Source organism: Chlamydotis macqueenii, chromosome 5 (genome assembly GCF_036417535.1).
Source record: "Chlamydotis macqueenii isolate bChlMac1 chromosome 5, bChlMac1.mat, whole genome shotgun sequence".
Classification (NCBI taxonomy): Eukaryota; Metazoa; Chordata; class Aves; order Otidiformes; family Otididae; genus Chlamydotis; species Chlamydotis macqueenii.
Window position 1 is genome coordinate 59,846,942 of NC_141560.1, and position 25,550 is coordinate 59,872,491.

At 44.1% G+C, this 25,550-nt stretch overlaps 1 protein-coding gene across 9 annotated transcripts in view; it reads right to left on the reverse strand.

The window, feature by feature from the left end:
- The window catches only part of LOC104479695 (DENN domain-containing protein 5A), an 82,986-nt gene extending 62,883 nt beyond the window's left edge, over positions 1-20,103 (reverse strand). For all 9 annotated transcript variants that reach the window (XM_086750205.1, XM_086750208.1, XM_086750202.1 and 6 more), the window contains exon 1: positions 19,869-20,103. In XM_086750205.1, coding sequence (XP_086606331.1) covers positions 19,869-19,977 — 109 coding nt within the window. In that variant the 5' untranslated portion in view covers positions 19,978-20,103. The remainder of the gene's footprint in view (positions 1-19,868) is intronic.
- Positions 20,104-25,550: the final 5,447 nt, after the last annotated feature.

Sequence of the window (25,550 nt, forward strand, 5' to 3'; positions counted from 1 at the left end):
AATAGGGGGAGATAATATAAGAAAAAAAGGCTCGAGGTCTGAGATAAGGAGAGGGAGAAATCCTTAAAGTTACCGTTATGGGGAAAACAGACTCAACTTGGGGAAAACTATTCATTTATTTCTAAAACTAGAAGGAGAATGAGACAGAAAACAAGATAACCTCCCCACACCCCTCCCTCTTCCCAGGCTTAACATTATCTCTACCACCTTCCCTCCTGAGTGGCACAGGGGGGAAGAGGGAATGGGGGCTGCTGCTTCATCATCGGGGGAAGAACTCCTCACATTCCTCCCCTGGTCCAGTGTGGGGTCCCACCCACGGGCCACAGTCCTTCGTGGGTCATCTCTTCCATGGGGTGCAGTCCCTCCAGAACAGCTGCCCCAGCAGGCCCTCCACAGGCCACAGCCTCCTTCAGGCATCCGCCTGCCCTGACATGTCGTCCTCCATGGGCTGCAGGTGGATCTCTGCTCCTCTGTGAACCTCCATGGGCTGCAGGGGGACAGTCTGCTCCACCATGGTCATCACCACAGGCTGCAGGGGAATCTTGGCCAGGAGCTGCATTACTCCTCCCCCTCCTTCTGAACTGACCTTGGCATCTGCAGCCGTTCCTCTCACAAGAAAAATTCTTCACAACAGGCTGGAGGACATCTCTCAGAATCTCTTCACATCATCCATCTCATCTCCTCTCCACTTCTTGCAGCCAGGCCGGGCCAAGTTGGGCCCAGTCGGCCGCCTGGCAGGAGGCCAGAGGGTGAGGCCTGCAAGGCCCACAAGGCTCACACCTCTCCCTCTCTGCCCCCGTTCGGCTCCTTCCGATCTCTTCCTCCCCCCCCCCGTTTTCCCCTTCTTAAATACGTTATCACAGGACATTCTGCTACCAATCGGCTCGGCCTTGGCCAGCAGCAGGTTCACCCAAGGCCCAGCTGAGTCCACTGAACAAAGGGGAGCAACTTCTAGCAGTTTCCTACAGAAGCTACCACCTTGGGCCCCCCTCATTAAACAAAACCAGAACACTGCACAACTGCATATCTTAAAATAAGCCTAGATAGCTTAGTAGAATGCAATTAGCTAAATAAGCACGCAGCTGTTGACAGCAGCACTAACGATCAGGCACAACTGCATGAAATCATATGTTTTAAATAAATAAAACTCAGCAACACCTGCAAAAAGAGAAACACACTTTTACTCCTCACTTGTTTTCTTACATGCAGCAATTACATGGCAATAGAAATCTATTTCAGAGTTGGTTGGGTTTGTTCTGTACTTTTACAGTAATATTCAAAGTTCAATTCCTAAGCCAACTTAGAATCTTTATTTTGTACAACATTTACTTCCACAAAGTAGCCATACACAGAGATAGTTATAACGTTGCCTAGAGACAATACACATTACACCAAACAAAAACCCATGGAATGCTTAAGAAGTCCTTTGACAGTTGAGAAGTCATGTAACCCTGGATTTTGTTTAAACTAAGCCTTAAATATCTCCTCAAATAGGGACCTTATCCAGAATCAGGACCTAGGACAGATCTCACAAAAGCCAAAATATTCACGTCTATTTTGCTAATCCTCTGTCTTTTAGCACTCACATTAAAGGAGGGATTGCTTTTCACGTTTGTCTGAAAAATTAACAACTCAGATGATTTTCATACAAAAAGCTGCATTATTTATTACTTTGTCAATAATATTAGAAAGAAAAAAATGTGTATTTGGGAAAATCTGAAATGTGTATATAGAGAGAGGGAGTTAGGAAAAAACAGAACACAACTTCACTGAAATACATGCTTCGTGGGAAAGAGCAGAGTCAAGACAAAAAACATAACAGCATTTCCACAAGAGACAAAAACAATCTTAAAAGATGAAAACAAGCATTTAAAGAAAATTCCAGTCTCCCAGAAAGAAAAATTGACATAATGCCACATCTCTATTTACTGACACAAACATACACTCAAGTAAAGAGAGTCTGTAAAAAAGGTTTTAAAAACAAGTCAGGAGATTTAACATATCTTCTACTTTCTATATTTACATCTGTGCAGATGATGTAATGTCAACCTTTAGACAATTGAGGAAAAACCTCAGACATTTACTAACTAAGCTGTTTTGTTCCTGTTTGTTCGGGTTTTGTTTTGGTTTTTTTTCTCTTTCACTTACATATAAGGGAGAAAATATCTGAAGGACAAATTTTCTCCTGGACTTGGAAACCACACACCACAATCACCGAGTTCCCCTAAGTGCAAGACCACAGATATTTTGGAAACAAAATCTGTGACTTGAAGATCTTTTCATTAAGTTTATTAATATTGCAAAATACATGATGCTGCTCCTCTCTTCTGATAAAAAAAAAAAAAACACCAAATGGATGCTATATACTTTAAGAAGCCTTGCCCCATCTCCTCCCAAGAGACATAATCTCCAATACACACTTAAATTTTTTTAGACTTGAAGTCTGTCTATAACATAATGAAAGTACTGAAATTGACTCCTGGGAACCCATCAAGTCTTGATCCCAACAGAAACATAAGGCAACACTTACATGCTTTTCTGTAATTCATCAAACAATTCAGCTGTTGCACAGACATCGCTCTTGCCAAAGTGCCTCCTTATTAGACTTCTTTCCTAGAGCTATAGTGCTCTGATATTGCACTTGTCCTGTTGACTTCTGCATGAGCATGATTCTGATTTTCTCTTTCACGGCAACAGTCTTCCATCTTTACCTATCTCTTTCTTTAAAAACCTTCATGCTTGTAATAAAGCAAACACTTCAGATTGGGCAATGCTGACTTCCAAAGATACTGAGAGGGCAGGGAATCTCAAGCGATAGCTCATCGACAACATCTGGCAAGTTGAACCCAGGAACAGAAAGGTGATCTGTGCAACTCCAGGACGCTGGCCACCCTGTTTTTGTCCCATTACAACTAATGAGAACCTGAGCACAAGCAAGTCCATTGCCTAGGCTCCCCCTTCACTGCTGTTGCCAAGCAGCTAGTGGCTGTCACCAGACAGCCATCAACAGACAGGGGAGAAAAAAAAAAAAAAAAAAAAAAAATCCATAAACAGTATTTGCTTATATCCAGAGTTAAAACCAACTAACCCTAAATTTCTAGATTTAAGATCAGTTAGAAGCCTCAAACATCTCCAGCAGGCAAAAATAACTCATGGTTTCAAGATCTGTCTCTGTGGATTAGATATCTGATTAATTCAGTGAAAATGTTGAAATGGTTTTGATAAAAATACTGAAGACAACAGCAGGTTTAACAGATGCAGGAGACAAACCCATCAACAAAAATGGACAAAGTTTTATTCTAGAACTGAGAAAATGAAGATATAAGAGAAGATAAACTGATAAAAATATGGGGTATCCCACAAGTTGCAGAATAAGTACAAGTTCCCACACTTAACGGTGATCAAAAGACTGCTATCACCAGATCATGCTTTTCATAAGGTTCCTCTCCTCTATCAAAAGTGATGGCTAGAAAGTACTTTCCTTATTGATCAGACTGACAATACAGAGGTATTCAAACATTATTGTTCTGTAAATAATTTATTTATACTGTGCAAGTTCCATGTAAAAAGGACTTTTTTTTTTTAATGGAAGACAGTATTGCCTGCTGAAGACTAAGGAGGCTATGTTGGGTTTTGGTGGTGGGGTGGCTTCAGGTGTGCTTCTCTGAGAATCTGCTAGAAGCTTCCCCTGTGTTCAACAGAGCCAACGCTAGCTGGCTCCAAGACGGACCTGCCGCTGGCCAAGGCCAAGCCAATCTGTGATGGTGATTAGTGCCTCTGGGATAATATATTTAAGAAGGTGGAGGAGGGGGGAAGATTGCGTAAGAGAAAACTGCAGCTGGAGAGAGGAGTGAAGATGTGAGAAGAAACAGCTCTGCAGACACCAAGGTCGGTGAAGAATGAGGGAAGGAGGTGCTCCAGGCACTGGAACAGAGATTTCCCTGCAGCCCATGGTGAAGACCACGGTGAGGCTGGCTGTCGCCCTGCAGCCCATGGAGGCCCACAGAGGAGCAGAGATCCACCTGCGACCCCTGGAGGGCCCCAAGCCATAGCAGGTGGATGCCCAAAGGAAACTGTGGCCTTGTGGAGAGCCCGTGCTGGAGTAGGCTCCTGGCAGGACCTATGGACCCATGGAGAGAGGAGCCTATGCTGGAGCAGGTTTGCTGGCAGAGCTGGTGACCCTGTGGGAGACACATGCTGGAGCAGTCTGTTCCTGAAGGACTACACCCCATGGAAGGGACTTGTGCTGGAGCAGTTTGCAAAGAACTGCAGCCCGTGGGAAGGACTCACACAACCCATGGGAGGCACCCCACGCTGGAGCAGGGGAAGAGTCTGAGGAGTCCTCCCTCTGGGGAGGAAGGAGCAGCAGAGATGTGTGATGAACTGAGTGCAACCCCGATTCCCTATGCCCTAGCAGCGGGGAAGATGTTTTTGAGATTTGGTTTCATTTCTCATTATTCTACTCTGGTTTGACTGTTAATAAATTAAGTTAATTTTCCCCAAGTCAAGCCTGGTTTGCCTATGACGGTAACTGCTAAATGATCTCTCCCTGTCCTTATCTCAGCCTCATATTTTCTCTCCCTCATCCCCCCAAGGAGGAGGACCAAGCGGCCGCATGACACTTAGCTGTCAGCTGGGGCTAAACAACAACAGAGGCAATGATCTTCACATACACTTTACCACTCAGCTGTTTGTCACAGCAGAGGAAAAGCTCTACAAAAATGCAAACCTTCCCACAGACTACAAACTTGTAACTAATTTGGATTAAAAGCAGAAACAGTAATTAAATAGCTAAAACTAAGATAATTTGTCAGAATCTGTCATACAACATATAAAAATCCATAAACATACAAATTCCAGAAAAAAAAAGAAAAAAAGATGAATACTTCAGGAAGTTTCAGGCCAACATGCTTCTCAACATCAAACCTTCAAAACAGGATCAGTTAAATGATTTGTATTAAAAATAAATAAATGGAGAATGAAGAAGGGGTTAACAAAGATTAATGTTTCACTCATCCAGTTCAGCCAACATCCACAGCTTAATTATAGAATCATAGAATCATAGAATGGTTAGGGTTGGAAGGGACCTTCAAAGGTCATCTAGTCCAACCCCCCTGCAAGGAGCAGGGACATCCTGGACTAGATCAGGTTGCTCAGAGCCTCATCCAGCCTGGCCTTGAACGTTTCAAGTGATGGATGTCGCAGTTCAGCCCCGATCGGGACCAGACCACGCAGTCTCTCTCTCGCTCCCCGCACCCTCCGAGACAGTAGGAGGAGATGATATAGGAAAAAAACGGCTCAAGGTTTGAGATAAGGACGGGGAGAAATCCTTAAAGTTACTGTTATGGGCAAAACAGACTCGACTTGGGTAAAAACACTCATTTATTTCTAAAATTAGCAGGAGAATAAGACAGGGAACAAGATAACCTCCCCCCACCCCTCCCTCTTCCCGGGCTTAACATTATCTCTACTACCTCCCCTCCCGAGCGGCACAGGGTGGGGGGGGCGGGGGGCCAGGGAAGGGAATGGGGGTCACGGTCAGTTCATCACGCGTTGTTTTACGCCGCTGTATCATCGTTGGGGGAAGAACTCCTCGCATTCCTCCTCTGCTCCAGTGTGGGGTCCCTCCCACGGGCCACAGTCCTTTGTGAAACTGCTCCGGCGTGGGTCATCTCTTCCATGGAGTGCAGTTCCTCTAGAACAGCTGTCCCAGCAGGCCCTCCACAGGCCACAGCCTCCTTCAGGCCTCCACCTGCTCTGGCGTGGGGTCCTCCATGGGCTGCAGGTGGATCTCTGCCCCTCCATGGACCTCCATGGGCTGCAGGGGGACAACCTGCTCCACCATGGTCTTCACGACAAGCTGCAGAGGAATCTTGGCCAGGAGCCGCATTACTCCTCCCCCTCCTTCTTCACTGACCTTAGCATCTGCAGCCGTTCCTCACAACAGGCTGGTAGATGTCTCTCAGGATCCTTTTTACACCTTATTCACTTCTCATCTCCTCTCCACTTCTTGCAGCCAGGCCGGGCCGAGTTGGGCCCAGTCGGCTGCCAGGCGAGAGGCCAGAGGGTGAGGCCTGCAAGGCCCACAAGGCTCGCGCCTCCCCCTCTCTGCCCCTCGCTCAGCTGCTTCACATCTCTCTTCTCCTCTTTTTCTGTTTTCCCCTTCTTAAATACATTATCGCAGAGGCGTTATCACGGGACATTCTGCTACCAATTGGTTTGGCCTTGGCCAGCAGCGGGTCTGCCCTAGGCCCAGCCGAGTCCACTGAACAAAGGGGAGCAACTTCTAGCAGTTTCCTACAGAAGCTACCACCTTAGGCCCCCCCTCACTAACAAAACCAGAACAGCTTAATTATAGAATCATAGAATGGTTAGGGTTGGAAGAGACCTTCAAACGTCATCTAGTCCAACCACCCTGCAAGGAGCAGGGACATCCCCAACTAGATCAGGTTGCTCAGAGCCTCATCCAGCCTGGCCTTGAACGTTTCCAGGGATGGGGCATCCACCACCTCTCTGGGCAACCTGTTCCAGTGTTCTATAACTCGCATTGTAAAAAATTTTTTCCTAATTTCCAATCTAAATCTATCCCCCACTAATTTAAAACCATTACTCCTTGTCCTATCGCAACAGGCCCTACTGAACAGCCTTTCCCCATCTTTCTTGTAGGCCCCCTTGAGGTACTGGAAGACCGCTATCAGGTCTCCCCGGAGCCTCCTCTTCTCCAGGCTGAACAGCCCCAACTCTCTCAGCCTGTCCTCATAACAGAGGTGCTCCAGCCCTCTGATGACCTTCGTGGCCCTCCTCTGGACCTTCTCCAACTGGTCCATGTCCTTCTTGTGTTGGGGGCTCCAGGACTGGACGCAGTACTCCAGGTGGGGTCTCACCAGGGCAGAGTAGAGGGGGAGAATCACCTCCCTCGACCTGCTGGCCACGCTTCTCTTGATGCAACCCAGGATGCGGTTGGCCTTCTGGGCTGCAAGGGCGCATTGCTGGCTCATGTTAAGCTTCTCATCCACCAGCACTCCCAAGTCCTTCTCCTTAGGGCTGCTCTCAATCCATTCTCCGCCCAGCCTGTATTTGTGCTTAGGACTGCCATGACCCAGGTGCAGGACCTTGCACTTGGCCTGGTTGAACTTCATGAGGTTGGCACAGGCCCACCTCTCCAGCCTGTCAAGGTCCCTCTGGATGGCATCCCTCCCTTCCAGCGTGTCAACGGCACCACGCAATTGGTGTCATCGGCGAACTTGCTGAGGGTGCACTCTATCCCACTGTCCATGTCGCCGACAAAGATGTTGAACAGGGCTGGGCCCAACACGGACCCCTGAGGGACACCACTCGTGACCAGTCTCCACCTGGACATTGAGCCCTTGACCACCACTCTCTGAGTGTGGCCATCCAGCCAACTCCTTATCCACCAAGTGGTCCATCCATCAATCCCATGTCTCTCTAGTTTAGAGAGAAGGATGTCATGCGGGACAGCATCAAAAGCTTTGCACAAGTCCAGGTAGATGATGTCAGTTGCTCGTCCCTTGTCCACCGATGTTGTTACCCCGTCATAGAAGGCCATCAAATTGGTCAAGCACGATCTGCCCTTGGTGAAGCCATGTTGGCTGTCACCAACCACCTCCTTGCTCTCCATGTGCCTTAGCATGGTTTCCAGGAGGATCTGCTCCATGACCTTGCCAGGCACAGAGGTGAGGCTGACCGGCCTGTAGTTGCCCGGGTCTTCCTTGTTCCCCTTTTTAAAAATTGGGGTTATGTTCCCTCTCTTCCAGTCATCAGGGACCTCACCAGACTGCCACAATTTCTCAAATACGATGGCCAGTGGCTTGGCAACTTCATCTGCCAGTTCCCTCAGGACCCGCGGGTGGATCTCATCAGGTCCCATGGACTTGTGCACCTTAATTGGCTTATTGAGATCACCTAAAACAGGGGTGAAGCAAAGAGTAAACCACAGCCACATGCGACTACAGCAGAGTTTTATTAACCTACATGGGTAACTGAATAGCTCCTAAAGTCGCTCCTCCTCCAGCAGCCCAGCTTGCCCACCTGCTAGCTCCTGCGATGACGGGTAATACATTTTTCAACATCAGCAACCACCTCTGGCTTTGGTAATGCCCTTTCCTTATTTTCCCTTCTTTCACACTTCATCAACTCCCTAAGACTCTTTGCTTCATGAGTGAAATTACACCCCGTTTTACTGCGTGATATCTTACTGAGTCACCTAATACTGAACGTAAGCCACACAATGTAGATTTTTCATGAATGCAGGAAACCTCTCTGGCTCTCGTCTTCATGCTCCTCACTGCTCTTACCCATATCACTTTTCTTGCTGCTCAATCTGTGAGCAGAAGACACTTGTGTTTGTGTCTTCATCTGATGAGAATTTGGACTTACAAACTCAGAGATATTACATGGAGTTTCCAACCTGTGCAAGATAGTATTGGTTTGGAAGCATCTACACGAAACTATCCATACCAGTAGATACCACTTTTCTACAAGACTATACAGAGGAAAAGAAAAAGTTACAGAAACTAGAATGAACTAAAACACTCTTCAGTTCAGTAACCTGCAAAATGCTACCTATCAAGCTCTCCTCAGCTTTGAGGGGGAATAAAAAGAGGGCATTCTGAAGCTCTTTAGCTCTTTTTAGCTCTTTCCTGATTTACCCAGAGGGGAAGAAAAAAAAAAATCTGATTTACTGCCTTCCATATTCCCCTTCAGGAAAAGAATTAAAAAAAAAAAAAAAGTCTTCCCAACACAGTAATAAGAAAAACGCTAAAAACGCTTAGGTTGTACAACTTGGAGTTCCAATTACTTATGACTTCCCCCTGATATACAAACAATTACAAGTTTTAACTGAAAAGTGGATTTACTGTAAGTGAAAGACATGAAATTTTGAATTATCAACAAAACAAAAGAGGAAGACGGCCTTTTTAAAGGTCTGGAAATTCAGACTTAAATGTCTGCCACCACAGACACACACATACACACACATATCTCTCACTCCACTCCCTTCCCTTTTTTAACCATGCCATTTGCAAAGTTCTGTTTACAACCTGAACCACTGGGGAGTGCAAATTATGGTTGCTATTACTATTATTAGGTGCATGTAACCATGCCAAGTAGTAACATATTTCCTGTCAAACCTTCATGTGTGGTCATGAAATAAGCTACTTCTGTATGGAAACTTCTTAACACATAGACTAAATTCAAGCTATGCCTGCCAATCATATACATCCCTATAGAGCAACAGAAGCAACACATATCTAGATGGACTGCTTGCAAATTTCTAATGCAAATTCCCAAGAAAACTTTTACATGATTGTAACAGTTCCATTTTCCCTGATGAGTAGTTTGTTTCTTTACAAATATGCTTCTAGAACTAGATATTTTTACTCTTCCATACATCAATCATTCTTCTTTGTAATCCACACCCTGCCATTACTTTATTCATGTAATAAAGTTCTGTCTAGTACAGAACAGTGCTGTGTGGCTTAAGTTGTCCTTAATTAGAAAGGGTAAACTTGATGAAAAAAAATGCCAGGGATACTTTGCAAACAAAACTTTTTAAGACTGAATCACAGCCTCTTGTATATGCTGTCAATTCACTATCTGGTTTTAGTTTTTAGTAAGTGAGTGCAGTGCTGCAATGCTAAAAATTATTCCAGACTAAGAACTGCACAGGAACTTTGTTCTGCATACTAACTAGAAAAAAGTCTTTGAGTAGTTATTTCAGAGATAGAGTCTAGCTCAATTTTCCCCTCCTTGACAATAAAGAGCGAGTCAGAAGAAGCTATTCTGGTGGTCTAATGTCATAAACAGCAGCAGCATTCTGAGTTCTGCCAGCAATCGCTCTCAGTACATACAGTAAGGCTATAGACATTAAGGTAAATAATTATGTTAACCAAACATAAAATTACTCCAGCTCTAAAATTCATTGGGGGAAGGAGGCGCCAAGGGGAATACGTGGTTTGTGCACTGAGATTTGAGGACTTCTTGATAGTCAAACTGACAGACGATAATACTTGACCTGGTTACATTGTAAAAGCAAATACAGGTGCTTAAGATGTATGTAGGCATGGAAAGACAGTCAAGCCAAGAATCAGTATCTTTAAATCAAAGGCAAAATAGTTCTGTTAAAAATGACTTGCCATATTTCCACTTGCCAACGGAAATGGTCAAATATTCTGTTTCCAAGTCTTAAGAGCAAAAGTGGGATAATCAAACAAGTAATTAAATTATATGGTCTGTACCATACTAGATGTGAAATGAGATGGTAATCTGTTGACTCATTCTAGCCCTTAAAAAACAGATTAAAAAAAAATGCAAATGCCCCCAACCTAGCCTTCTAGAGAGCATTACCATTCTAATTTTTCAGAACCTCATATTCTAATATTACAGAAAAGTCTTTTCAGTACACAGCTAGAGACCTATTAATATACTAATAATTAGCCAAAGTTTATTTTAAAAAACAAACCAAAATAGTACATTTCTCCAATTCCTTCTTTAACAAATGCTAAACCATATATAACAGAAAAAACAAACAAACAAAAAAAAAACCTCTACAATGCAGGAAATAAACATCCAAAATTTGTCAGACTAAGGTAAGAAATTGATTAAACAAGAATTCTTGGAATAAAAACCATGATTCAAGAAAAGCTGCAGCTGCCAAATCTGTAAGTAAACCACCACTTCATCAATGGACAAATGCCTTCAGATTATTACTTGTTTCCTTCCTTCCAGTTCCTCCTTCTTAAGCAGAACTGCATGTATTTCTCATTAGAAATGAGAAATACAGCAAACCTCTTCCTTGGATATACTAAAAAGAATTCTTCCTTTTTATCTTGAAACACATAAATCCTCCGTCTTGAACTTCTACCCCGGCTCTCCCCATTGGCAAGACCATCACGCATAGTGCAAGCTGAAGAGGTGGTTAACTCAGTTAATTTGTCACTAGAATTGTGACTTTTAACAATTTTTAAAGTGGAACAGGCTACCCATATGAGAAAAATCTTCAGGAGGACATTAATTTTATTGCAACACTGCTGTTAAAGCAACTGGAATCAGGGGTTTCATTCACTGTCTGTAATGAATCAGGGGCTTCAACCACTGTCTCTAGTGGCTGTCATTCCATTGGATTTGTAACAGATCTACAATCTATAATTTCCACATCTGGGACTTCCTCTAAAAACTTCTTTATGCAAGCTGCTGTTCCACTTTACCTGACAAAAGAGCTCAAAGGCAAAGGAATTCCACTGTCTGCCTTTCTAAAACATATGTGTTATGGATGCACTGCCCTCTGCTTAGGTATCTATCTTAGGTATGACTTAAATACATGTCAGGTGAGGTGCCACCCTTCATCTGTAAAAGTTAAAGGACCTTCTTTAGAGGAAGTAGAGAGAAGATGAAGAAAATAACCAGAGAGATGAAAGGCTCTAATTTTTTTTTGGCCCGTTTCTCATCTAGGGAATTCAAACTTGTTTGTAACAATCCCTTATCCCAATCCCATGAGAACACATTATTTTCAGCATATGACATACATTTGAACGTTCAATGGACAATACAATTCTTCGCATAGCAGTTACTAAAAAGGTGAGAAGGACAAAGAGAAAAGTTAACCCTAATCTGTCAACTGTAAAGAATTCTGTAATTTTCATATTTTATTTTGCATTCCAGAATTCAAGAATTGTAACATGAAGAACCTCACTGTGAACTGAAACAAACAACAGGAGTTCACTTCACTAACTGGATATTTAGTGTAAACTTCACTGCTCCTTGCAGGGAGGTTGGACTAGATGACCTTTAAAGGTCCCTTCCAACTATTCTATGATTCTAATTTCACACATCAGCACAAAAAAAGTGGCAACTGTGCCAGCACATAGATGGCCTTGCTCATAATCAGTCCCGTACGCTACATAATCTATACATGTACAGGTCTAGTACCAACAGCACTAAAAATAAAACATAAAAATGGTGTGAGAGACTAAGACTAACTAAAAGAGTATCACATCATCATACACTGGAGTGAAATGAGATCTAATATGGATTTTGAAAAGGGAAATGAAGGGTGTCTACAGGAAGGATATTTCCTGGACACATGGGCTTCATCTAATGCTCACTTTCAATTCCTTTAAGGATGAAACTCATGATCAGACGGACTGCACAAAGCACCACGACAAGGATCTTGGCAAAAGGAATACAAGTCATAGAATCTTTAAGGTTGAAAAATGCCTCCAAGATCATAAAGTCCAACCATCAACCTAACACCACCATGCCTACTGAACCATGTCCTGAAGTGCCACGTCTACACGTTCTTTGAACACCTCCAGGGATGGGAATTCCACCACTTCCTTGGGCAGCCTGTTCCAGTGTCTGACCACTCTTTCCGTAAAGAAATGTTTCCTAATATCCAATCTAAACCTCCCCTGCTGCAATTTGATGCCATTTCCTCTCGTCCTATCACTAGTTGCTTGGGAGAAGAGACCAACACCTACCTCCCTACAACCTCCTTCCAGGTAGCTGTAGAGAGCAATGAGGTCTCCCCTCAGCCTCCTCTTCTCTAGACTAAACAATCCCAGTTCCCTCACCTGCTCCTCAGAAGACTTGTGCTCCAGATGCCTCACAAGCTTCATTGCCCTTCTTTGGACACCCTCCAGCAACTCAACATCTGTCTTGTACTGAGGGGCCCAAAACTGCACACAGTATTCAAGATACAGCCTCACCAGTGCCGAGTACAGGGGCACAATCACTTCCATACTCCTGCTGGCCACGCTGTTCCTCATACAAGCCAGGATGCTGCTGGCCCTCTTGGCAACCTGGGCACACTGCTGGCTCATGTTCAGCCGGCTCTCTACCAGCATCCCAGGTCCTTTTCCGTGAGGCAGCTTTCCAGCCACTCTTCCCCAAGCCTGTAGCGCTGCATGGGGTTGTTGTGACCAAAGCGCAGGACCTGGCACTTCGCCTTGTTGAACCTCACACAATTCACCTCGGTCCATCGAATCCAGCCTGTCCAGATCACAGAATCATAGAATCATAGATCTGGAGAAGAGGAGGCTCAGGGGAGATCTCATTGCACGCTATAGCTTCCTGAAGGCAGGTTGTGATGAGCAGGGGTTTGGCCTCTTCTCCCAGGCAACAAGCAGGACCCAAGGAAATGGCCACAAGTTGTACCAGAGGAGGTTTAGATTGGACGTGAGGAAAAACTTTTTCTCCCAAAGAGTGGTCAGGCACTGGAATGGCCTGCCCAGGGAGGTGGTGGAGTCGCCGTCCCTGGCAGTGTTCAAGAGGCGGCTTGATGAGAAGCTACAAGATACGGTTTCGTAGCTGTGGCAGCAATGGTAGTGGGAAGACAGTTGGACTAGATGATCTTATAGGTCCCATCCAACCATGTGATTCTGTGATGATTCTATGATGAGATCTCCCCTGAGCCTCCTCTTCTTCAGACTAAACAATCCCAACTCTCTCAGCCGCTCCTCATAAGACTTGTGCTCCAGACCCCTCACCAGCTTTGTTGCCCTTCTCTGGACACGTTCCAGGGCTTCAATGTCTTTCTTGTAGTGAAGGGCCCAAAACTGAACACAATACTCAAGGTGCGGCCTCACCAGTGCCGAATACAGGGGGATGATTACCTCCCTGCTCCTGCTGGCCACAGTATTTCTAATGCAGGCCAGGATGCCATTGGCCCTCTTGGCCACCTGGGCACACTGTCAGCTCATGTTCAGCTGAGCATCAACCAACACCCCCAGGTCCCTTTCCTCTTCACAGTCCTCCAGCCACTCAGCTCCGAGCCTATAGCGCTGCATGGGGTTATTGTGGCCAAAGTGCAGGACCCGACACTCGGCCTTGTTGAACCTCATGCCATTCAGCTCAGCCCAGCGATCCAGCCTATCCAGATCCCTCTGAAGGGCCTCCCTACCCTCAGGCAGATCAACACCGCCACCCAACTTGGTGTCATCTGCAAACTTACTGAGGGTACACTCAATCCCCTCGTCTAGGTCATCAATAAAGATATTGAACAAGATGGGCCCAAGTACCGATCCCTGGGGGACACCACTTGTAACAGGCTGCCAGCTGGACTTGACTCCATTAACTACTACCCGCTGGGCACGGCTCCCTAGCCAGTTCTTTATCCAAAGAAGGGTATACCTACCCAGTCCATGGGCAGCCAGTTTCCCTAGGAGAATACTGTGAGAGACCGTGTCAAAGGCTTTGCCTCCCTCTGCAGAGCCCTCCTACCCTCAAGCAGATTGACACTCCCACCCAGTTTGGTGTTGTCTGCAAACTTACTGAGGCAGCACTCAATCCCCTCATCCAGATCATTGATAAAGATATTAAACAAGACTGGCCCCAAGACCGAGCCCTGGGGAACACCACTTGTGACCGGCCGCCAACTGCATTTAACTCTGTTCACCACCACTCTCTGGGCTCAGCCATCCAGCCAGTTTTTAATCCATCGCAGAGTACGCCTGTCCAAGCCATAAGCTGCCAGCTCCTCTAGGAGAATGCTGTGAGAGATGGTATCAAAGGCTTTACTAAAGTCCAGGTAGACAACATCCACAGCCTTTCCATCACCAACTAGGCAGGTCACCTGGTCGTAGGAGGAGTCCATCTACTAAATAAATCAGGTTTTGGACCAAATCTTAAAAGACTAGTTCAGACCGGGGAAAAAAAGGCAGAAAGAAATACAGGCAACAGACAAGTCACTGGGTTTAGTCTTCCAGAATAAGATTTTTTTTTTAAAAAAAAAAAGTCCTATTATTAAATTATCAATCTTTTATTTTCTTTTTTTTTTTGTTGCTTACTATTTCTCCTTTGTAACATTGTTATTTCTGAAGTAACTATTATCATCTTTATGATCTGACATACAAGACTAGTAATGTGCAACAGAAAATCTTGGAGTAGAATATGGTGTCCAGATATTTGAGCCAGAGTTCCACATTTTGTAATAGCAACTCCCAGACTACAATTACACATAAGTATAACACAATGGCAATTTGATCCTTTGTTTTGCCACTCCATAATAAACAAACTCTATTTGACAACTGTTTGTTAAAAATTAACACACCACAGAGGAGGAAAACAAAATCTTCAGTGAAAAAGAATGTAGAGCAAAAACTCCAACAGTTCCCTGTACTGCAAGTATTTCCACCATCATTCAGATCAGAATCTAAGTCACTCAATGCATAAGAGAAAAACATTACCAGCTGAAAGATGAGATGAGGCACGACTTCATTCTCAGTATCTTTCCAGGCCACAGTCATACAACCTAAATTAAGAAATCCTATCATAATATTGCAGCACTACAATAAGTTATATTACGCAGAAAAGATTTCTGCTAGTCGGTACATTTTGTTATTTCCTGGTAGACACCAAGTTGATCATGAGCCAGCAACGTGCCCTTGCTGCGAAGAACGTGAATGGCATCCTGGGCAGCATTAGTCACAGCACTGGCAGCAGGTCGAGGAGGTCCTTCCCCTCTACTCAGCACTGGTGAGGCCACACCTGGAGAGCTGTGCCCAGTTCTGCGCTCCTTAGTGCAAGACAGACATGGACATAGTGGAGAGTGTCGAGCCACAAGGACGATGAAGAGACTGGAGCATCTCTCCAGAGAGACCTGGGACTGTTCAGCCTGGAAAAGAGAAGGCTCAGGAAACAATTTTGTCAATGAATATAAATACCTGAAGAGAGGGTGCAAAAGGATGGAGCCAGGCTCTTTTCAGTGGTGTCCAGTGAAAGGATCAGAGGCAACAGGCACGCACTGAAATCAGGAGGTTCCATCTGACTGAGCACTGGCACAGGTTGCCCAGAGAGGTTGCAGAGTCTCCATCCTTGGAGATATTCAAAAAACATTTGGACACGGTCCTGGGCAACCGGCTCTAGGCAGCCCTGCTTCAGCAGATGAGCTGGACTCGACAGCCTCCAAAGCTCCCTTCCAACCGCAATCATTCTGTAATTTTCTCTATGAAGGAAACTTGCCTGTAATAGACCCTTGCAGCATACTTCAGACATTTCTGTCATCCCTTCTGGCACATCAACACCATGTGGAAATAAGCCTCAGTTCCTCTCTTGTCTATTTCAGCAACTGCCACTGGATGAAGCTTAAATAAGACCAAAATGACAGGTTTTTTTGTTGTTTGTTTGTTTTCTTCTACTACCACCCAGTAAATTTTTTTCTATCTGCTTTAACAGATCACCCAGTAGGAACACAATTATCAAAATAAGAAAGGATGCCTAGATAACCAGATCACTTGAATTCAGGGATAAGAGAGCCCTAGCTATAGAGAACATGCTATCTTTAACCCATGCAAACTACAAAGCCCTACATACAGTATTCCTCACTATATTAAAGGAAAACAAACTTATATGTATATACACACACATATATATATTGTGCATTTCCCATCAGTCAGCCAACTTTTTCAGGAAAAAGTGTTACAGCTGTGCTATTTAGTAAACTTCCAACATACAAAGGAGAAATGCTATCAGAGGTGTCTCTCTGCCAGTAAAGTAACTAGACTGAGCATCAATTCATGATCTTATGCTTCACTTATAAGTCCACAGAAAATGCTGTATCATCAATATTAAGGCTGGAATAGCCGAAATATACAATTTCACTACCTTACTGAGAAGAAAGTCTGCTAGCAGCATTTCTGGGGGCCCTGGCAGCCCTGCAGCAGTGGGGCGTAGATGACATCATGCTAGGCCAAGCTCAGCAGCCCTGATCCAGGAAAGCCCTGAAGAGACCCGCTGTGCTCTGCCTAGCTTCACTGTGCTGGGGAACCATCCCACTCCCCACTGCAGCACCCACCAGCTGAAGTGCCAGCGCTTCTCTTCCAACAACGGACACTTCTGAAGCAAATTGTTTTAACAGTACAAGGATTCAGAATCTATTTTTCAGCACAGAAATAAGAAGGGGGGGGGGGGCGGCGACCGCACAATAACCCTTTCATTCAAACAAGAAAGCCTTCTAGGAAGTACAAAACGTTTCAAAGCTTCATCCAAAACCCACTGAAATCAACAGAGGCCCTTTCCATTTATATCAGTGGACACCAGAGGAGGCTGTAACTGAAGACATAATTTGAAAGCATCATCAGTCACACTATTATGCATTAATAATAACATAACAAACTCAAGAAAATGCACAGGAATTCCAGCTAGCTCATACACTGTGACACTGTCATAAATTTATCATTCTCCTCCTTGTTTCCCTCCCTCTTTTTAAAAATCCTTTCCTCAAATCACGTAAAAATCAGTCTACCCCATAAATACTAAAACTTATTCCACCCTAAAACCCACACCTTATCACCACTGTTCCATCTACTGTTCCACCACTACAGCATCATGGTGGAACAGTAGAGTCCAAGATACATTGCACACTACAGTTTTATGTACTATAGATGTGGTCCTTGACAGGGAAAGCAAATACAGAAAGAGCATCATGCTCCAGCTCTCAGACCTGTGCACTCAGATAGAATATTTTTAAAAAGGCACTGAAGTCTTCCAGTTTACTATTAGATAACTAGTTCATATTAATATACTGCTGGTTTTAAATTTAATTATGTCAGGAGAGTTATTCATGTCCCTATCAAGATCAGGGAGTATTACTGAGTGTGCCTTGCACTAAGTTATACAAATAGATATACAGTAAATTAATAACAAATTAACAGTTTTCAATTTAGAAACTTTGTTCACTTGTGATTTAATTAAAAAAAACCTGTAGAATCTCACATATCCTTCAATTAAATTATACTGCACTTTGTCCTCTTGGATTTCTTAAATTAAATTGATGCTGTAATTTAAAGTGCCATTATAGAGCAGACCATTATGTTGTATCTACTTTTCAAGACTCCAATTGTAGTCTACAGTTATTTTAACATTAAGCAAACATGAATTCTTTTGGGATGAAGTACTGCTTAGCATGAGAAACAGATGAAAAATTTTGTCTAAAGTCATCAAGAGGAAAGAAAGAAAATAAAGCCAAAATTTAAGAGAGTTCAATGTAAGAAGTGAGTTCTAATAACACAAATTTCACTCTACAAGAAACAAGTGTTTTTTCAGCAGGGTTTTTTAAATACAATGATGTTAAAAAACCCCAAAACCTCATGACATCTTACAATAGCAAGCTAATTAAAAAAAAAACAAAAAAAAACAAAAAAAAACCCAAAAAACCGAACATATCATTAGCCAAGTTCTGAGCTCAAATACATGAAGTAAGTATGTAATAAACTGTGAGCTGTTTGTTCATCAAACCTTGTCAGAACAATGGAGAGTTATATGAAATACACAAAGTCGGCCACAAGAAAGTTACATTAAATACACAAGGTCAGCCACAGGCACCTGGCTATGTAAAAACGGCATGCAGGACTGCGAAAGGAGGGAGCGGGGGGGGGCTCATAAAGATGAAGGGTATAAAACCAGTAACTTTCTAACCATATAGTTTGAAGAAGCAATTAGTGGGAGGGGGAAGTCTGGTTTGGAGCAAGAAACAGTCTCACATTATCTCGAGGGAGTGAGGGAGTGATTAAAAGGAGCAAGGATTCGAGAACAGGATGGCACCCATCACATAAATCTCCTTGTTCAAGAAGGACACGAATCGGCTCAGACTGATAAGGACACTGCCAACTTGTGGGAACAGCACATTCCAGGCAAAGGTGAAAAGTACACCGTGAAGAAGACCTACGGCCTTCCTCCCAAAAGACCCCCGAAGACCCTCGCCCACAATTCCTGGGAGAATTTGCGCAAGCGCGAAGGACTGATAAGCTAATTAACATACGAAACGAGAGTAGGTGGGTTTAGGTAATGAATATGTATAAGCATCAACGAAATATTTATTGTTTTTACTCTATAAGAATGGGGCGGTTTGCTATCTCGGCGCGCGCCGTTGGCGGAGCAGGAGACTCCCCGGCCGCCCAGCGCTGTTTTGCTTACTGGTCGCTTGCTTTAATAAACCAAATTTTTAATTGGCCAATCTCTGTCAGTTAATTGGACAAAGAGGGCAGATAAACTATAACAAGTACAGGTCAGGTTTTCACCACCACATTCCTATATCTTTCTGAACAGTTAAAGATGCTAAGCGGCAATTTAATTTAACTGAAGCCAGTACAGTGAAACTAAAGCTGAAACAAGAGGCTGCTGAAACAAAGTACTGATTTGTAACCTTAAAAACACAGGCTTGACACAGTGGTGTGGGACAGATTGATATGGTTTAGCTGTGCATTTGGTGTGAACATTCTCATCTAACAGAACAATTACTTCCTCAACCAGTTTCTTTTCAGATACTGTTGGAAAATAATTCTTATCCTACGCTACAACAAAAATTAATGCAGAACAAGCAAAAAAAATCTTTGCTTTCTCTCCAAAATCTGATTCATTAAGATTACCTGCGTGTTTCAAATGTCCAAGAGCCTGATTGAAAGTTGATAAATGCAACCAAGCTCCAAACAGACCGCAATAGATTGCTGTTAGGACAGAGATGATCTAAAATAATATCACCGACTTCACACAACCTTCACTGTGAAAAGGCTGCTTAAAAGGGGTACTTTGTCGGGGTTTTTTACCAAGTTAGGTGCACTTCTACAGATAAATGTCCGTGTACAGCCAGGCGTTTCTGCATGCCTAGCACTCGGGGCAGCCACACAGATCCCGAGGCGGCCGGTGCTGGCGGCGCGGAGGGCGGCAGGGGGGGCCGACGGCTCCCTCCAGCTCCCCCCGTAGCGCATGGGGGCCACCCGAGACGGCGCCTGGGGTCCTCCGAGCGGGGAGGTGGCGAGGCCAGATCCCGTCTCCGGGGCTGCAGTCCCACCGCCGCCGCCTCCACAAAGCTGAGCGTTGACGGCTGCCGTCCCCCGACCCCCTGGACCACTCACCGGAGAGCTCGTCCGGCTCCAGGCCAGTCTCGGTGTCCAGCCCGCAGATCACGAAGTAGTCGGCGAAGCGGCCAGGTGCCGAGGAGCCGCCGCCTCCGCCGCCGCTCATGTTGGAGCCCGAGGGATGCGCGGGGCTCAGGAGGTGTAGGGCCGGGCGACAACAGACGACGGGGCTGCACTGACTGTGCTAGCTGCGCCAGCTTCCGTTGCCGCCTCCATGATGGACCGGAGCGGGCAGCGCCGCACAGCATTATGGGTGCAGCTTCCAGCCGTTCCTGCGGGGGGGGGCGGACCAGGCAAGGGAACCGCAATGGTGCGCCTGCGCCCTGGGCTCGGGGGATGAGGTCATGCTGCTGGCCTGGCTGATAGGGGTGGTTCGCGTGCAGACGCTGTTGGCGGGGGCGGGTAAAGGGCGTACTTTGCGTGCGGTGGGCGTTACGGCGGTGGCTGGCTGTGGTGCGCACGCTCTCTGAAGGGATGATTAGACGGGCGCCGGGCAGCTATCACGGGAGACGGTCAGGGCGCCACAGGGTAAAAGCTCTGCGCTGTGCCTTCTGGCGAGGGATCTGCGGTTACAGCACCGGCCTGAGCTTCGGAGGGTCGGTGGCCGAGGAGTTCGCCTCAGAGGCTCGCCTCAGCCACGGAAAGGCTCTGCCGCCCTCTGCAATTAGAGAGGACAAAGAGGCTCTGCCAGGGGCGACTCGCTCAAAGCACAGTTTCGTGTTAATAGTGCTTTGAAAGCACATCTGGACTGAGGTCTTCCCCTGTCACCTACAGCTTCTCATCCCCACTTCCTGAGGGCTGCTTCCCCAACGGTTGTCGTGAATCCACAGCTTTGTGGAGCTGCTATACCCTGAAACTAGCCCGGGTTATGGAGGAGGGAGGGTGAGGGCAGGGAAAGTGCTTTTAAGATTAATTGTTGGGGGGGGGGGTTAGTGTTTTGGTTGTTTTGTTGGTGGTGTTTTTTTTTCTGTTTGAAGTAATATCACATCCATAGCTCTGTTAACAGTAGGGCTTGCAGTGAGTAAAATGCATCCCTCACCTCTGGCCCAGCACAGAAAGGAAAATTAGCCCTAGGGAAGAAGTGAAGGACAAGAATGGCTAAAACTAAGCTGCTGAGGGACTAGTAACACGTACTCATGTTCTGAGCTGAGAGCACATCTTTCCACTGACCATAGAGGGACCTGGGACAGCCTCACTATACTAAAAAATTTGGTCTGTAAGCAGTTTCCTTTCCTCTCCTCTCCTCATTTGGTTCTCTATTTGTGGCTTTCGCATCAGAGTTCTTCCCTATCTTGTAGGGCTTATAGGAGACATTAAACTTTCCATTCTTTTAGAATTACTATGTAGGACCACCCAAGTAGCTAAGGTTACATCCATAATGCTGAATTCATCAGACACCAATCTAAGTTAACATGCTATCAAGCATGTGAAACTTCACATATTTGTGTTTACATTGCCAGGACATACCAAGTTTTTTGCAGGCACTAGAGACAGCAGTACATGTAAGACTTCACTGTCAATGGTTTACAGTCTTTTGCAGTAGTAATAACTAAGCTCTTACACCATTTTGCCCAGTGAATGAATTGTGGAGAGCTTTTCCATCCTTCTGGGAAACACGAAAAACTGTAAGAAACACTGGTGCTATTATTGTTCACTTGATAGAGACTGAATGGGTTATAAATGAATGAAAGTAGTGCTTAGATTGACAGTTCTGACAGTTCAATTTTAAACCACTAGTGAACCTGAGGGAGAGATTTCAGTGAAGACAGTAGAACAATTAGAAGCAATATTAGAGTGAAAGTCTCAAGTTAACTCTATGGTAAGCACATACATTTAGATTATGTTGAGCCTGCCTAGTGGTTTGTGGGAGACAGTAACAGAGAACAGAACTCGCTAAATCTGGTTGCTCTTATTCTGCTATGTTCTATCGATATTTTCTCTACACTTTACATCTCAGTCTGCTTTTGATGTGGCAAAGGACAATGTATTCAGCATGCGGTAAACTTATTTTGAGTAAGCCTGAACTGTAATTTAACCCTTATAAACAAAAGTCTTAGCCTGAGGGTCTCAGGCTAAGACTTATAAGACTTATAAGAAAGACTAGGGAAACAGCCCAGATATTAGCAGAATGTTTTTTTTTTAACAAGAGTAAAATGGGGAAATACAAAATTGTTCTTACTTGCACTTTAACTGTTGCAGCAATAAGCATTTATTTAGAAGATTTAGCTAAAAAAAAAAACAAACCAAAAAACAAAAAACCTAAATGGGCCAGTAAACAGAGGATTAGTAGAAATACTGTGGAGCAGCAATATTTAAATACACATACACCTTGCTATGCAACAGGGTAAGGGACAAGAAACACTTTTTTAAAAGGAGAATCTTAGAGTAAGAATTCAGATTTGCTTTGCATGGCTACAAGAAAGGAACAAGAAGGGAGGAACTGCATGAACCAGAATCAACAAAAAGTTAATTAACCAAGAAAGATAAGAGTCACCACAATTTTTGCTGGGAAAAGCTTGTTCACCACTTTGTCAGATAAATTCTCTGCTTTCCCAGCCAGCTTACAGCCTAGTCTCTCTTAAATGTAGGCATCCAGTAGATGTACCAAAACAGCTAGAGTTTTCCCCTCCTATTTTGTCAATGAGTGTCTCTTTTCTCCCCTCCCCCTACCCCCCCAGTTATTTAATTTCTGCAATACTCTTGCCTAGTGACCACAAGCAACATCTGTGACATCTAATTCAAAGGCCAGTAGTTTTAAACTGTAAGTCTTTTTGAGTAATGTTCCCATCACAGGAAACACCAAAAATACAGCAATTTTGTCAGTAAACTTTACAAATTGCTTAGATGTCCTTGAGTAAGGTAATGACAGTCTAAACTATATTATGAATTCTTGAAAGTATTCTTTATGATGTTGAGAAATTCTGAGGAATTGTGAAATCTGTGGGAACTATGACTGTTTAGCCAGGGAGTCATAAAGCTATATTAACAAGTAGAAATTATTTAAAAGATTCATTGTCTTTGGCAAGACTATCCCCATTGATTCAGCTACTGTTTTTAATCACAAAGACTGAGATTTTCAAGCTCAAGCCTTAAATCAAAGAGAATAAATTATTTTTAAAATAATGAAAACAGAACTTAATGTGAACATACCTTGATTATTCCTCATAGTAGTTAATTCAGACTTAGTTTGACAACAATCAAAATAATGATTATTGGAAGAGTTTATTTAATAAGCAGTAAGAAACCCAAGCAGCAAATTACAGGTGCATTCAGAAACTCAGAGAATTGAAGAAGTCTGAAATAGGGCATTTGCCCTTTTTCTGAGCAGTTATTTCACAAGATGAGGTACTCTCAGAAAGGTAACAGAGCTCAAATCATAAACAGATCACTACAGGTATCAGGGTGCTGAATGTATATGGTGTCTTTTAGCTACTTCAATTATGAGATTTACCCTGAATTCTTAAAAAAAAAAAATAATAATCTGTGACACTTAACATTAAATCCTCTCCAGTCTGCAAAACTGAAGACTTGAAGCTGACTGTGACTGCTTAATGACAATGCATTTGGTGTGATATCCACAAGTGGACTTTTGGAATATAGCCTGCACATTAGATCACCTGACACACACATCCTCCCACATCAGGGCACAGATCAGAGAACTGGCACATCAAGGTGCTGAATGTTTCTTAGGCTCCCATGCAGCATTATCCCTCTTCTTGCCTGCTCCAGGAGCCCACACCTGGCGGTGCAGCTTGTGAGCAGGTCACAGATCTGCTGTGCAGGTCTGTCTACCGCAAGGGCTTCCAGAGCCTCAGATGGGCAGTGGCAGCAGGCCACTTGTCAGTAAGGTCTGAGAGTTTGTCAATAGCTGAGATGAGAGCAGAGGGCAAGTATGTAAGAGTCTGGTTTAATTTGTTTCTGCTCCTTTCACTTCGGCTTGTTGAGGATAGTGCTCCAGCCTAAGAAGGTCGAGTCCTCTGAGGCGGAGGCAAAGGCCAAGGTATTGACAGCCAAGAAGGCTCTTGAAAACATCCATAGTTTCAAGAAGGTCTGCACATTTCCCACTTGCAGGAAGCTCAGTGGCTGCAAAGGCAGCCCAGGAACCTCTGCAAGAGCACCCCAGAGCAGAACAAGCTTGAACTTTATATCATTATGAGGATCCCTTTGACCACAGAATCAACCATGAAAAAGAAAGAAGAGAGTACCTTGATTGTTATAATTAATGTCAAGACCAAGGCATACATAGGGTCAAGAGGCTTTCAGGAAATTGCACAATATTGACACAGTCAAGGGCACACATTGATTAAGTCTGAAGTATGGTTTGAAGACTTGTGACTGGCTGACCTAGTGTTCTAGCTGAGACACTGAGCTAGATCCACAAAGGGGGCTTGGGTATTGAAATGTCTGATTTACTGTATCTGCTTAATAATTTTTTTACTTATTCAGACTGAGCATTTAGGGTCTCCCTTAACACTGGAGGAGAATCGGAGGACATTAGAAGATATAGTTCAGGGTAAGTCCCATCAAAGTCAGCATATCAAGACAGAAACTGCCTATAAGAGGGCCCTGAGCAGCCTCAGCTGGGATCTCAACCCCACCAACCATGGGTCCATTTAAGAAGGGCTGCTGGGCTGTGTCTGACCCTGGTCACCCTTACTGGGTTTGATACTGACCTCATGTTGCTGATTTGCATTTCTGGCTTCACCTCAGAGCAGTCTCATTACAAACTTGCTTAATGACCTAGACTTTTGCTTGAGACTGCCCCGAGCCTGCCCTGCTCCCTCACTGCAGGTTGGAACAGTCCAGCTGGGCTCTGCCCTTCCAACCCTTACCTAGCGATATTCCCTGTGAGAAATTATTTTAACACAGAAGTCAGTCAAATATAAGACTGATTTAGTGATTTGCTCAAAACACTTTTTCATGGCATGAAACTCTTCCAAGTACAGTAAACATTGCAAATTCCAGATTATGGAAGGGCCATGTTCTAAAAGAAAAATCAGGAGTTATAACCATAAAATTAGATCTTAATTCTGATACAGAATTTTAAAACCTACCTGCTACTATAGCACATTCTCCTCTCCAAAGCCTACTAACCTTGTGTCTACTAACCTTTTAAGGCTATGAAGATATCATTGAAGCCCTAGGGGTGTGCAGAAGCAGAATTCTCTGCATTTTGAAGATTATCTACAGAAAGGAGCTTTTATGAGGCCTCTTGGATAGTTACACACCAGTCTTAGCTCCCATAATACAGACCTAGATTCTTCCTTGTGTACTATAAAACAATGAAACATAAATTATTGAACTAGGTGGAATACTTTTAAGAAGAGGAAGCAGAGTTACAGTATGTTAGTAAACATATTATGCACATTAATTGCATAAGCCTTATTGAAAGGCTATAACTTCTTTCAGTTTGGGTGATCTGGAGTTATAAAGCCACCAGCTGAGAGTTAGAAATGTGTGTGTCGTGCAAGACATCAATTGGGGATAAAAATAATCAGAATAACTAACTTCTCTTTGAGAGAAATTTCAGAAGCTCACTCTGGATCCTGCTCTCGTGTCAAAATTTCTTCCATTTCCCTCTTAACACTGTAACACTAAAATAAATGGTTCATGAACCTCACACTATTTATGTCATAAGGAAAGCTTTCTATAATTTCACCTATATTCTTCTCAGCCTCC